At 39.3% G+C, this 14,261-nt stretch overlaps 1 protein-coding gene across 2 annotated transcripts in view; it reads left to right on the top strand.

The window, feature by feature from the left end:
* GADL1 (glutamate decarboxylase like 1) overlaps nt 1-10,375 on the top strand; it is an 83,394-nt gene extending 73,019 nt beyond the window's left edge. For both annotated transcript variants that reach the window (XM_062603518.1, XM_062603517.1), the window contains one exon: nt 8,753-10,375. In XM_062603518.1, the coding sequence (XP_062459502.1) occupies nt 8,753-8,926 (174 nt within the window). In that variant the 3' untranslated portion in view covers nt 8,927-10,375. The remainder of the gene's footprint in view (nt 1-8,752) is intronic.
* Nucleotides 10,376-14,261: the final 3,886 nt, after the last annotated feature.

Here is a 14,261-nt window from a genome sequence, read left to right as displayed (position 1 = left end):
TTTGGAGTTTTCTTAATGCCTGCACTTTCCACATGGCTTGTAATAAGACTTCAGTAAACCAGCACAGAGATGACAGAAAAATAATAAGAAATCCACATGAATTGTCTTGAAAATCCATATGTGCTCAGATAGAGACATGGGACTGTGCACCTGGAAAAATCTGTTGTTCACAACTGTACATTTTAGCTTTAAGTGAAACCATAAAGATCTTCAGGTGCTGATTCTGTTCTGAGTGCTGTCTGTCTTCACTCTTCCTTTTACCATCAGTGTAACTTTTACTATTAGCCTTTGTCTGACTGCTATTTTTTGTTGCCTAAATGACTGGCTAAAGGAGTAATTTAAGGTAATCAAAGTCTAAAGTCATTCTGCCATCCCCTATTAGTCAGATCATTTTCAGTGATTTGTGGGGTTCATTAATGTATCTTCAAGCAAAAAGCAGTGGGTGTGAAGATGATGTACAGCACAGACATGTTGCACATCCCTGAGCTGAAGGTATATGGGCAATGTCAGTATCGGGACAAAAATACTGCTGCATCTGTTCTCCTTTGATATGTTAGTTGCTCTGAAGAATGTGGAAGTGGTTACTGCTATTTTGACAAATGCGCTTATTTCTCCTTTTGTTGCCTGGTGTGGCACAAGGGAAAAACTGGCGCAATAGTGTATGGCCATAATTTATTAGTGGTTTAGGGATGTGGGCCCAGAACAAATCCTAGACAGAAGAAAAACATGTTTGGGTTTTCCAAAATGCGTTGGCTACAGGAACAAAGCAGTGATTGGATGTGCAAATATTTGGTATTGCGATTGTCCCAGCTGGGGTGACAGCTGACAAATAGTCTGAGTTTGTTTTTAATTATCACCAAAAGGAAAAAAGCCTGTTGTTTTAAAGCCAACAACTGATGTTGCAGCAAAAGGCAAGAAAAGATATTTAACAGTGGAGGATATACTTTCTCAGTGTTATAACATGTTGAAAGCACTATTACATCCAAGTATTTATAGTATTTACCTAGTTTTATATTACAACCAACCAAGCAAAGTGTTTCGTTCACTTGTATTGTATCCAGTGATCGATACTAAAATGTCAGCTATTGCTCTTACTTAATAATGACTGATACCATTGATATCAAACTTTTCTTCTGCAGTCACACTAGGAAATGCTGCAGATACTTTGTGACTGATACTTGAGACCTATTTGACACAGAAATTACTTAATATGCATCATAATACTGTACAGAGCACCCATGAGGGTACCTGGGCTAATCGCAATAGATAGAATTGTAGAATCTCAGAATTGGTATGGTTGGAAAAGAGCTTAAAGATCATAAAGTCCAACCATTAATTCAGCACTGCCAACTCCACTACTGAACCATGCCTGTAAGTGCCACATCTACAAGTCTCTTAAATACCTTCAGAGATGGCGACTCAACCACTTCCCTGGACAGCTTGACCCAATGCTCAACAGCTCTTTTGGTGAAGATTTTTTCACAATATCCAATCAAAACCTCCCCTGGTGCAATTTGAGTTCACTTCCTCTTGTCCTATTGCTTATTACTTGGGAGAAGAGACCAACACACACCAGTGTATGATGCATGAACACATAGATGCTTCACTGCCCTGAAGGATTACATATCTCTTGTAAAGGGAAAGAGAAATGTGTTACCAGATAGGGCTTTGAGCAACCTGGTCTAGTGGAAGGTGTCCCTACCTGTGGAGGGGGGTTGGAACCAGGTGATCTTTAAAGGTCCAGACAGGCTCTGGTGGGGTTAGGGACCAGTCCTATTTGAGTCTGTATTCAGTATTTAAATCATTGTGCTATCATTTAAGCAAGGTAAGAAACAATGTTGTGAAGACACCCTGAAATTAATAGCTCACATGTCAAAATTTAAAACTGAGTCAAAATACTTCATTAATGAGGTTTTGTTTATGCTTTTTTGATGGCAATTGATGTACAATACTTGTTTCCTTATTAACATACATGAATCCAAACTGGTCAGTTCTTGCAGGAAGCATAACTTCACAGATTTCAAAAAGGCAGTAAGTTGGTTTTTTTTTAAGTAAAAATCATGAACTTCCAAATGAAAATTTGCCCTTTATGGGGGAGCCAAGATAGACTTTTGTGCTCAGATGGGAGAGTATATACTTGTCTTCCATTGCAAAGAATGGTTGAGGAAAGAACACAAAATGTGTTTTCCATTTTTGTGAAATCATGAGAATGTGATCTTTCCACTTCGTCAAAAGGGCGACTTTCTTTGTGTTCTAGCTACAAACCTGCAGCCAATTTCTAGTGCAGGATTCAGTGCCTTGGAAAATTTCATCAAGGCTGTATTTGAGGAAGAGAAGTAGTTGGAGCTGCTAATATGCGCCTGTCCTTCCAACACTGTCTAGTCTGCTTCTGTGGATCCCTAGAAAGGTTATTGATTTACTGGGAGTGTAGCTTTCTCTAGTAAAAGCTGAAGGCTATTTGCAAACTGCCACCTGAAGCAAACACATACGGAGGAAATTTAGATAATTGCATTTTGCTTCCACTGAAGTCCATGGCAATTCTGAAATTAATTTCAGGAGGAGCAGAATGGGGTCTGGTGACTGGGAGTCATTGCTGCCAGCAGCTGGAATGACTCTTGAGCTTTGTGTTGCATAGATCCTCAGTGACCTGGGAACTGTTCAAAATATATGGAAAAATGTTTCTGATAGCCTTTGCCAGTATTAACACCAGCTTTTACAGGCATTCTGACTTTGCAGTACTTGCTGGGCTAGCACATTTAGAGTCATCCACACTACTTGAAGCTGTTCATAAGGGATTTCCAGCCAAATTTGCCAACAAAAGAGGCAGTCTCATGAATTTTTTCATACGTTGTCTTTTCTGAGTGCCAAAACATTCTAAAGATATTTCAGTTAACCAGTGTCAGCACTTCTGATGCCACATATTATGTTCAAATAATGGAGCTTTTGGTTTGGCCATTGAGTTAAGAAACTGGAAGCAATTCTTGGTTTTAGTTGACCAGAATTTTTTGTTTTCAGACAAGCTAAAATGAAGCAGTTCACTCCATGTTGGTTTCCTTAGTCCTTTTCTACTGTCTGTAATAAAAATGGGTCTATTTTCAGTCGAATTCAATTTTTAACTGAAAACAGTGTTTTGAAACAAATACTCAAAATATTTTTGTTTCAAAAATTTAGAAAACCTTCAGCCTGTTCTGTTTATTTTTCTGGTTTATGCTATCTTTTCACTTGGGCTCTTTGTGAAATTAGCAATCCCCCACCACACCCCCCAACAATATAGTTTCATAAATTCATTGTTTAGCAGAATATTTTTACGCAGCATTGTTATTGATTTGCAGCTCATTCATGTTGCCTTAGTTTTTAAGTACCAAATTGACAGAATGTTGCTTTTAAAGAATAATGCCTCTAGCCTACAGTTTGGAAAAGCTGTTATGGCATGTCAACATCTGATATAACTAGACTAACACAACTAGAGTCTGTGAGAATGACAGCAGTACAAATAACATTCAGGTAACAGAGGTACAGTGTCAGAGGCATAGAAAATCACTTGTGATAGGACAGTTTGAAAATACTGGATTAGGTCTAAAATCAGATCCCTTACAGATTAGGGGAGGGCACAGAGAAAAAAAAAAATGTAACCAAGATTGGACATAGTCTTCCATTATCAGCAAGCTATTCTGTAGTTGTCCAATCTGAGCTTTCTTGCACTTCCAGCATATCTATTAATTGCAATTGTTAGAGACAATATTAGAGCAGAAAAATCAGAGGTAAATTAAAACCAGTAGGTGCTTATTTCTTTATTTCAGCAAGAGCAACAAAGTAGCATATTTGTTAGGAAATTCTGCTATTCTTAAGGAAAACTTATTTAGCTATCCATACTCGGCAGCATTAGTGCAGCTGGGTGTTCAGTGGATTTACCTCATATGAACGGAAGAGCTACATTATTCTTTTCTGTCCCTTCTCATGAGAAAACATCAGCTATTTTGGTCTATGTATAGGACTCAAACTATAGGCTGGTAATACCAGGGTATGTATTTTAGAAGTTAATGGGATTGTGTGGTTTGAAATAGCTAGGCACCTGGCTATCTTTTTTTTTTTTTTTTTTTTTTTTTTAGTTAGAATAAACTTTTACAAACCAATTCTTATTTCAAATGTTCTACATTTGAAATAAAGCAGCTTACAGTAGATGAATTCCAAAGCGTGATGCCATGCTGTGGGGTGGGAACATCACCTATTTAACAGAGCTGCTCTGGAGATTTCACTTTACACAAGAAACTCATGTCTAGGAAATTGTTCTTTGCTTAAAAAACAGGCTTAAAAACAGCTTTACCGCTGTGAGAATGGTTTTGGAGGCCTTGCTAGCTGGAAGAAGAAGAAATCTCAATTTGGTGGTTCAGCAAGTCCTCTGAAAAGATTTTAATGGTTAAGTTGGAAACTAGCTCTTGGGAACACTAGGTACATGCTGCTTCTGATGAGAATGTGCTCAACTCTATTGATGACTCAGTCTTTAACAGTGTTTGCTGAAGTGTGCTATGTGGTCACAGCCTGACCTTCATGGAAATTCTTGAAGTGTTGGAGGAATTTGTGTTGAATGCCATTGACCAGTCTGCTGGGGAGTGGAGTGCTTTTTAAGGTATTGCCTGTAGTATGATTGTGCACAGTCACTCTTCTCAAGGGTACTTGAGCCATGGAGAGAGAGACTGCTTTCCTGATCCTCCTGGTGCACTGGGTACTTATCTGTTCAAGCTGCCTCGTTATCACATTGCTGTGTGTGTACTTGCTGGTAAGGAACATTGATATCTTCCATGTGAATATATCTGAGGGTCAGCTGTGGTCTAAATTCTTGACAGAAACAGCTTAAACTTTAGGGCTAAAACTTTCTGTTGTTTGTAGTGTGGCTGGGTGCGGGCTGAGAGTGGGAGAAGAGTCACCTGTCACCCAGGTAGATGGAGAAGGAGCTAAACTACTATTTAATTTTTGCTCTAGTTTAAAAGCCTCTGCTATTAATAGTAAGGGAAAGATGAGATTATACAGCCTTTGTGTAGATCTGAATGGGGAGACTGTGATGCACCCATCAGTCCTCAGGTAAAGCCATTCCCTGGGCTTCTGGTTGCACAATGCAGATCTGTGGCAGCCTTCCATGCATTGCACCTTCTCCCCACCTTCCTAGGTGGAAGGAGGGCATGTCTGATAGGTAATATGCTCCTGTAGTGAGTGTTTTAAATAATCTTCGGGATGGATTGTCAGGGGAGGCCAGAGGTAGGAAGGAAGAGAAGGGAGCAAAGGCAGGAAGATGATTTCAGTTTTAGGATACATTACGCTTAAAATTCTGAGGCTGCTCCACTGACAGGCCAATAAAGAATTAGATGTACAATTTGAAGTAAGTCCTGCGGTAGAATAATTGGACTGGTGAAGCAATCTCACTCACTAAATTGCTTTCCAGGGAGCCTATACTGAATGGAGCTGCTCATCTCTTTCTGATGTTTGAGCATCCTCAGGTCTCATTGACTTCAGTGGGAATTAACCTAATTGAACTCCTCAATAGAGAAATTCTTTACATTCTAATTTTTCTGCTGCCTTTACATTCAGTTTGCCATCATACGCTGTGCTCCTCAAGTCCAAGCCTTAGCATGCATGTGTTATTTAATGGCTCTTGAATGAAATGTGCTTAAGTATTTGTGCATGTATTCTGTTCCTTACTGCTTTCTGTGGAGATAGTTCTGTTACACTGCATCATGTTAGCAATCAAAACACGCAAAATGCATACTGGAAAATCTTTCAAAAAATAATGCAGTCAAAATCTCAAATGAGAGTTTAATGTTTTGTTACTTTTTAAGTAGGAAGTGTTTATTTTGCCTTTACAAAAGGAAGAATGCTCTTCAAATTAAGAGGACAAATTCATTAGCATGGAGGGTAAATTTGGTAATAAATGAGGTAGTAAAAGTGAGATTTTTCTACCTTTCCTTTCCATGAGAGAAGACCTACTGAAATGTAGTACATTTACAGTCCTCAAATTACTGAAGCTCTAAATGTTTTTGCCTCCACTGTGCTACTCCACATTTTGTTGGCCTCCATTTGTGCTCCATTGCTGGCTTCTGTTTGTGCTACTGCACATTTTGGGATAATGGATTGTGGAGCACTGTGTGTTGAGAAGAAGAGAATCAGTAGTGTGATGAAAAAGATGAAATAACTCTGGTGGAACATCAATAAAGCCTAAAAGTTTCCATAGGGATTTGAATGTTAAAGAAGAGCTTGAGAAACTATATTAAGAAAAGTTTGCTTTTCCCCTTGTGCTTGTAGTGTCTTTAATCCATAAGCAGAAGTTGCTTGGAGGTCCTTGTCAAGTACAGGGGTGGAGGTATTTTTTTCTTTTCATATGTATATGGTGCCTAGCAAAATGCCTCCTGGGTGCAATGTCTTCTGAGAATTGTCGCAGTGTCACTGCTGTCAGGCCATAGCTGGCTTGAATAAAAATGGAAGAGCAGAGCTCTTAATAACCTTGTGTGCTGTCAAAGGGCTCAACACATGCAAACTGTAGGAGAAGTAGGAGAATTTTTATCATGCCAGAATTATTCCTTATTTAAGAGAGTGTGTGTTGCAGGTCTATACACGAGTGTGCATGACCAGCAGCATTGCCAGACAAGTCTTCCAATTTGGCTTCACCACTGGCAAATTGTGCAAGAACAATTATAAGGCCCAGATTTTGCTCCAGCGTTAGTGCTGCTCAGTGCTGCATTCAATGGTTTGTTGGGATGCAGTTTGGAATATTTGGTCTGCAGTGGAGAGGACTGTTTGCTTCCTACATACTTTTCAGGGTATGAAAAGGCGTCTCTGTTATGCAAAATAGCTGCCATCTCTATCCAAGCAGAAATGAAGTGGTTTGTTAGTGGGCTTTTTTGTTTGTTCCTTTTGTCTTGTTTTTTCTTGAGTATGGACTAAATGAAGTTAGTCTGAAGTAATTCTGAGCTATAAAACAAGAAAACTGAGAAATCCTTGAATCATTTGCTAGGCAGACAGAAACCCAGGTGGGTAATGGTACAGGGATATATTTGATGACTTCTGTTTTTAAATGATGTGTTGCAGATATGCAGCAGAATTGTGTTTTCGTTGGTAGCTTTCATTAGGATCTTTATGCAGGAGGCACACCTGGAGCTCCACATTAGATTTTATGGGAAAAGGTGCTATTGAATGTGACCGAAGGTATCACAGTATGCCTCTTAACATTTCTTTTGTAATTCTGAGTGTTCCTGTCCTTATTATTAACTTCTTGTATTCCAAATGTTTATCAGAACTACTTTTGCAACTTATTTCTCAATTTATGCTTGCACCAATATGCAAACCCTCAAATTCTGATTGCACATTGCAGTATGAAAGGATATTAATTGCTTTAATGTGCATACTTCATACTGATGTCACACTCTGGACTTCATTAGAATTCTGACTCCAGCACTCTCATATTTAAAAAACAAATACTAAATAAACCACATAGCTTCATCACAAAGACAAACCATAATCAGACAGGCAGATTAAATTAGAGCCATAAACCCTTCTCTGAATTCAATGTACATTTTGAAACAATGATAATTTAGGTATCTTCCACTAAATATGGGAAAGTTCAGCTGTTAGTGTTGAAAACCTTAGCTGTTTCTATATAAGCAAAATGTATGGGACTTGCCTACTAAAATATGCCATGTAAAAATAAAGCTATTTAGGTAAGGTTGGCATCGTCATTTTTCTTTTGCAGATCAGGTGGAAGTTTCTGACACTAACTTTTAGAGCTGAAATAAATTAATGTAGAAACCAAGGTTAGGTGATATAGCTATTTGTTTATTTCAAAGTCAAACTGTCACAGAAGGAAGAAAAGGAACCCACTGTTCTGAAATACTCTGGTGTTATTAGCAATATATTAAAATGGAATACATTTTTAAAAATACTATCTCTGTCAAAATACTTACTGATGTTGAATTCTGTCTTCCAAGGAACAGATATTTAATCCAGCAATGCATTTAAGCTAATGACTAATTTCAAGGATGGGAATGCCAAACTACACACATACTTAAAAGTTAAGCACAAAATTAATTGAACAAGGTTAAAAGCCCTGCTGGGATGAGATAGAGTGTTCAGCTATAGGGACCTGACTCTGCTAGTCTCAGTCATCTTTTTTTTTCTTCAGTGAGACACCTATGAGATTTCATCCCACTCAATACAAGAGTGGTTTATGCTACTTATGTCTTCAATCTAAGAGATGAAATCTTAAGCTCCAGGCTTTTTCCCTTAATATTGCATCACACTGACTTCTTTGGGAGCTTAAGTTTCACAGGGAGCATGTCCTCCAAGGACAGCTGCTTTGCAGATGTGGTGGGAGAAGGGCCATCAAGGATGAATAGTCAGGCTTAGCCTAGTTAGCACAAGGGGAGAAAGCATGCCTTTAGCCAGCTGCAGTTGATGTCCTTCCTGTGTTCAAAACTATGATCTAAATCAGGAAGACTAGGGACCTTAACCCAAGATTTTCCATGCCACAGATTAATGCTTCGAGCAGCAGGCTTCTGAGGGGTTTAGATGTTGTTCTGATCCTGAGGTTCTTATGGTATAGTCTCCCTCTAAACCTGCAGGTCTGAGCTTTTCTGTTTCTTGGGGCAGGCAGTGGGAAGGCAGGCAAGATACCTCAAAAAAACTTTATATGTCACAAAATACAGTTCTTGCCCAAATCTGCTGTATTTCTAAGTGTGACATCAAGCCTTTTTGTCTCTACTTTCAGGTTGCTCCTATAATTAAAGAAAGGATGATGAAGAAGGGCAGCATGATGCTTGGGTACCAGCCTCACCAAGGGAAAGTCAACTTCTTCCGTCAAGTGGTGATCAGCCCGCAAGTTAGTCGAGAGGACATGGACTTCCTCCTGGATGAAATTGAACTGCTTGCTAAGGACTTGTAGCTGTAGCTCCGCAGCACCAGGTGCTGCTCACATGTAATATTTATGGAGAGAGAATTGGAGCAGCATTCTGGTACTATTTTGTGAGAAGTAGTGAAAAAATTGCCGTATATTTTGGAAACTATAATTTTACAGAGTGATATTGAGAGCTTTGCAGGTAGAACACCCTTTCCCAGGAAAGTATTTGCTGATGGGGGCTGAAAGTGGCTGGAACAGGCCAGTGCTTGCAGCACCCCTGCTGCCATTCTGGGAAGTGTTTCCTCAGGAAGGGAGCACTTCTGAAAATTGTGTCTATGTCCCAGAGAGGGCAGCTATTTATAGGGTTCCTATTCACAGTGTAGCTCAAACTGTTCACTCACATACATGAGCAATCCTCCTCTGAAGTAACTGTTAGGAGTGGATTTAGCTCACTGAGGGTAGAGGTCTGGTTGGTAATCACACTGATAAGGCTTGAAATTGTGGACTTACAGGAAGAGTACTTCAAGGGCTCTAACTGGATGGCTTGCTGAGATTTTCTGTTGTGAGCACAGGCAGACAGTAGAATAGGACTTGGTGGGGTTGTGCAGCCGCCATCCCAGGATGTCAGCAGGACCCCCCTGCATGAAGCCCCAGGCAACCAATGTTGACCCTGCTTTGAAGAGATTGAACTAGATGACCTATTAAGGTCCCTTCCAACCTACAGGATTTTGTGATTCTATGAAATACAATCATTGGGCCCACTCAGTGTTTGCCAGTGTTTCCCAGCCAAAATATCACCCCCACTTTAGCAGAGCTGTGAATATTGGAATAGCACTTAGAAATTCTTGATCTTTTTGTTAACAGGAGTTACCTATCATTTCTGAACTGCTATTCACTTTGCTCTATTTTTAAAGTGTAAAGATTTATATTGCAGCTTTTAGATGCACTTTAAAATTATAACAGAGAAAAAAGAATATTCACCTGAAAGATACATTTTTGATGCATGTTGACTATATATTAAGAACATAGCAAAATTACTTCCTTGTCATTGTCTGTTTGTATTTTCCTACAGATCTGGGATGACTTGATCTTATGTTATCATGTATAATTTATACTTTGACACTGAAATTTACGTGTTGATGATCAGAGAAGGCCTGCCTGTAATTTTATAATATGAACAGCTCGAACATGGTTTGGTTAATCCTAAATTGCAAAATTAAGTTCTAAACTTCATGTTAAGCATTACAGTAAACTTTGGATCTGTTTTTATTCTATAAAAAGGTCCATTTTATAAAGATAGAAATTTATTTCTTGGGGTGAAGTTCTTGCAGCAAACTAATGAAAATAACCATGTCTCGCACCTTGTAATCAACACCTATTTAGCTTTAATGATTTGGTATTTGTTTCTTATTCTGTATCTGGGGTAGCACTGACCAATATGAACCTTTCTACTATGATGTTTTCTATCCTGCTGAAAGATGCCTTTAAACACAACGCTTTCTTGTTTTCATTTGATACATTCTACTAAGATCCAGCATTGCATGAAATTCGTACTTCCAATCCCCAGGATGTTGCAGTGGAAAATTTAACAAGGTCATGATAACCAAAAAGGTCATGCTGTCAGAGCAATAGATAGGAGCAAGAGTCACTCTGTAGCACTTGGCAGATGCCTTTAACAGTGTCCTGGAAATTAATATTCTTGTGCTATTATAGTGATCCACGGGACTTTAAGCCAAAACCCATATTGATACTAATATGAAAATTAGTACCACAGTGTGGCCCCAGCCTTTGCCTCGTAACACCCACAGATCACTGTATCATTTATTGCCTTATGCATCTGGCTACACCACCTATCATGATTGGAACTAAATTAAGGGCTGTTGGGCTTATTTATCCTCCCAGCTGGGCCGAATGGAGTGCAGAACACACAAGGCAGGCCTTTTCTCCTTCTCCTTTTTGACCTTGAAGTGCAGGACAGAATACAGTGGCAGGATGTTTTGCTTATTGTCCAGATTCTTGGTGAGTACTGGATGTTTTGCTGATTCATGGGGAGGTATGTCATTTCACATCAGCTAAGAATTTGGTCTGTGGTGTGTTGTGACACCACTACTATAAAAAAAAGAGTGTTATTGCCTTGTTTCTCTTTATGTTAGTATGTTTCTTTATTTCCAGACACTGTGACGCTTATGTCAGGCTGAAGTAGCACAGTTCCTTGCTGTAGCAGTAGTGGCTATAATGTATATAAATGAGAGCAAAATGGAACTTTTTTAATCTTTGAAGAAAATGAGTCTCTGATCAACGTGTACACTGATTTCTTCAAAGGTGTAGGTTAACCTTCCACTGTGATGTGAGTTCCTTATCTAATCTCCGTGTATTTTCTATTATATCTGACCCTTTATGACATCTGAGGTGTGCTATATGATGGTCTCATTTCAGGACTAATGTCATTTTCTCATAGTTGCCTATTTAGGACCAGTGTGTACAAAATGTCTATTTTGTAGCTGGTGATTTTAATAAAAAGTAAAGTAAATGACACCTTATAAATACAGGCTATGTTTGTCATTTGTCAATCAAAACCTGCAGAGATATGTATAAAGAAGGTACCTACAGGCACTAGAGATAGAGATACAACAGACTGCCAGCACAGTTATAAAATATGAAACGTATTTAACCCTGCTTCAGAATGTGGTTTACTGGTGTGCTGTGCCTATATCATCTTCAATAAACATCTTGGATGAAAATATGTCTCACAATTTATCTTGCTTTCAAGTGGAGAAGCTAAATTGTCTTTGCAGAAGTCGGAATTTTATTTATTTTTTTTCTTTTCTAGTTAGAAAGGATTGGCCCATGAGATCCTTCTAGTTACTGATAAACACCGTGGATGCTCAGGATGCTAAAACAAGTTCTGGAAGTAGTGAGATGCAGGTATAAATCAGTGTAAGCTGATCAGTTGGCTGTTTGTTATTTCTGGTGTCTACTTCTAATCTTTTTCAATAGGAAACAAAGGGAAATATTTAGACAGAAAGGATACTGAGGCAGTTTTTGCTCTTAGTTGTGTGGATGCATCTTTTGAGAACTTTGGGTATTTTGTGCTGAGTCCATATGCAAAATCATTCACACAAATTATTGTGCCTGGATCAGGTCATCTTTGTCTCAGGACTTCTAATAGTATTTTGTGTGATAGATTAATACTAGAGTTTTGTTATGTATGATTTTAGTGCTTTTAACTCACATTGATTTAACTGGATTGGGCCCTGGGTTTTATCACTGGGGTCTTTCATTTTAGCACCAGCAGTTTGGCACTCAAAACATCTCAGTTTATCTACTCAAGGTTTGGGGCCTAGAAATTCAGATTTATCTTTATTTCTGTGAAACTGAATTAAAATGTATTTTTATTTTATCCTTTCATGGTGCATTAAGGTGCTTTTCTAATATCATTTGACCCTTAAAGGATGAGAAATGTCCTTTAAGAAAAGCCTGGTAGAATTGGTAGGGTTACATTCCAGAATGTCAGGTAAGAGCACATAAAAACCTCTTATGTGCATCAGGCTTCCTTATACACACAGATCACAGCATTAGTTCATGCTCAGATGATCTTTATTTTTAAGTCTTTGGGTAGGATTATTTGGGTTACAAAACTGATCTAAAATGTTGAAGACAGAAGAGAATAATTCAGAAATATGAAATGCTAGGTCTGATTTCTCCTATTATGTCACATACGAGCAATACAAGCCAAAAGTAAGCTGAAAGTGTCAGTTAAGTCCCCCATTTTCAACAGTGCTAAATCTGCCCAGCCTCTCTTCCCTGTTGTGTACTTCCATAGGCTTTCCACAGGGGAATGAAGCATGTTCATCCTGGAAATTTGCTGTAGGTAAGGCCCACTCACACACCTGCCCTCCTTCCTGTGGCATAATTGGTAAATACTGATAAATCATTTCAGCTTATAAACACTGTGTCTGTTACACTGTCGTGGTTTAAACCCTAGCCAGACAGCTTGTTCACTCACTCCCAGTGAGTGGTGCTGGGCTGAGGAATCGATCCCCCCCCCCACCCCCCCGGGGCTCTCCCCTTCCCCGCTCCCAGAGGAACGGGGAGGAGGATCGAAAGAGTGCAACTCCTACGGGTTGAGACAAGAACAGTCCAGCAACCAATGTACAACACAAATCACCACCGCTACCACCAACGACAACAATGATAAGAGAAAATAACAAGGGAAGAGAATACAATACCACCGGCCAAGAAATGAGTCCCACCCGGAAGCCCGTGTCCTTCCGGGTAACTCCCAGTTACCCCCCACCCCGGCCATGACGTGCTGTGGTATGGAATACCTCCCTGGCTAGCCCGGGTCAGGCGCCCCGTCTCTGCTTCCTCCCGGCTTCCCCTCCTCCCTGGCAGAGCATGAGCCTCACAAAGTCCTTGGTCAGGGTAAACATCACTTAGCAACAACCGAAAACATCGGTATCACCAGCACTGTTCCCAGGCTGGAAGTCAAAACACAGCACTGCACCAGCTAACACAAAGGAGAAACATGCTAAACACTAACTGCTACATATTGCCACTGTTGTAACAGTGAAATAATGCAATTGCATGCATTAATTATGCCTTAATTGCACATGCTAATTGCAGGTTAGATGCAATCAAAGCAGCACTGCCTGGCAAATTCACTGTACAAACTACAGGAAACCCTGGTGGAGGGGTTTTCTTTCTTTAAATTGAATCTAGTCTCCCACAATTACACGTTTTTGCTTCAGCTGTACAATTAGATGTTATTACTCTAATTTTGTAACTACACAATAATCAACCAAAAATTACTTTCAGAAGCAAAACAAAATAAGGAAATTTGCACAGCAAGAGGTACAATAAAGAGAATGTCAAAAGTTTCAAGGAAAACCCACAGGTGGAAACAATGTCATGCAAATGATTAACCTCTGCTAAATCTCATGTATGTGAATGCGCCACATGGCTGTGCTGCAGGAGTGGAGTGGTGAAGCAGTAGCAGTCATGGAGTCATCAAAGGGCTTGTGTATACCTTGACACCCAAGCAATCTGCCCCAAAATAGTACAATTCATCCGCTAATCCTAGACAAGCCCTTTCAGAAGACAGGAGTCTTTGTAGTACAGTAACAAGGATTGTGCCTATCAGGGTAAAGTCTGTTTTAAAGCAGTCTCAATAATAAAAGGGATACTGAAAACGTAATCTCAAAAGAGTCCAACCGAGATGACCACTTGAAGTCTTAGCAGCACATGTGCAATTAATCACATTTTAAAAATTAATTTACAAAAAAAAACCACTAAAATCTTTATTTTTGAAGGATAGAGGCAAATAATAGAAAGAGAAGGACATGGACCCTAATAATTTTGTCAAACTGTCAAAGTTTGT

Source organism: Pezoporus occidentalis, unplaced genomic scaffold (assembly GCF_034315485.1).
Source record: "Pezoporus occidentalis ecotype Australia unplaced genomic scaffold, CSIRO_AGI_Poc_V1 ctg80, whole genome shotgun sequence".
NCBI lineage: Eukaryota > Metazoa > Chordata > Aves > Psittaciformes > Psittacidae > Pezoporus > Pezoporus occidentalis.
Note: the sequence above shows the minus strand (reverse complement) of the source record. Positions and strands in the feature narration are given on the sequence as shown.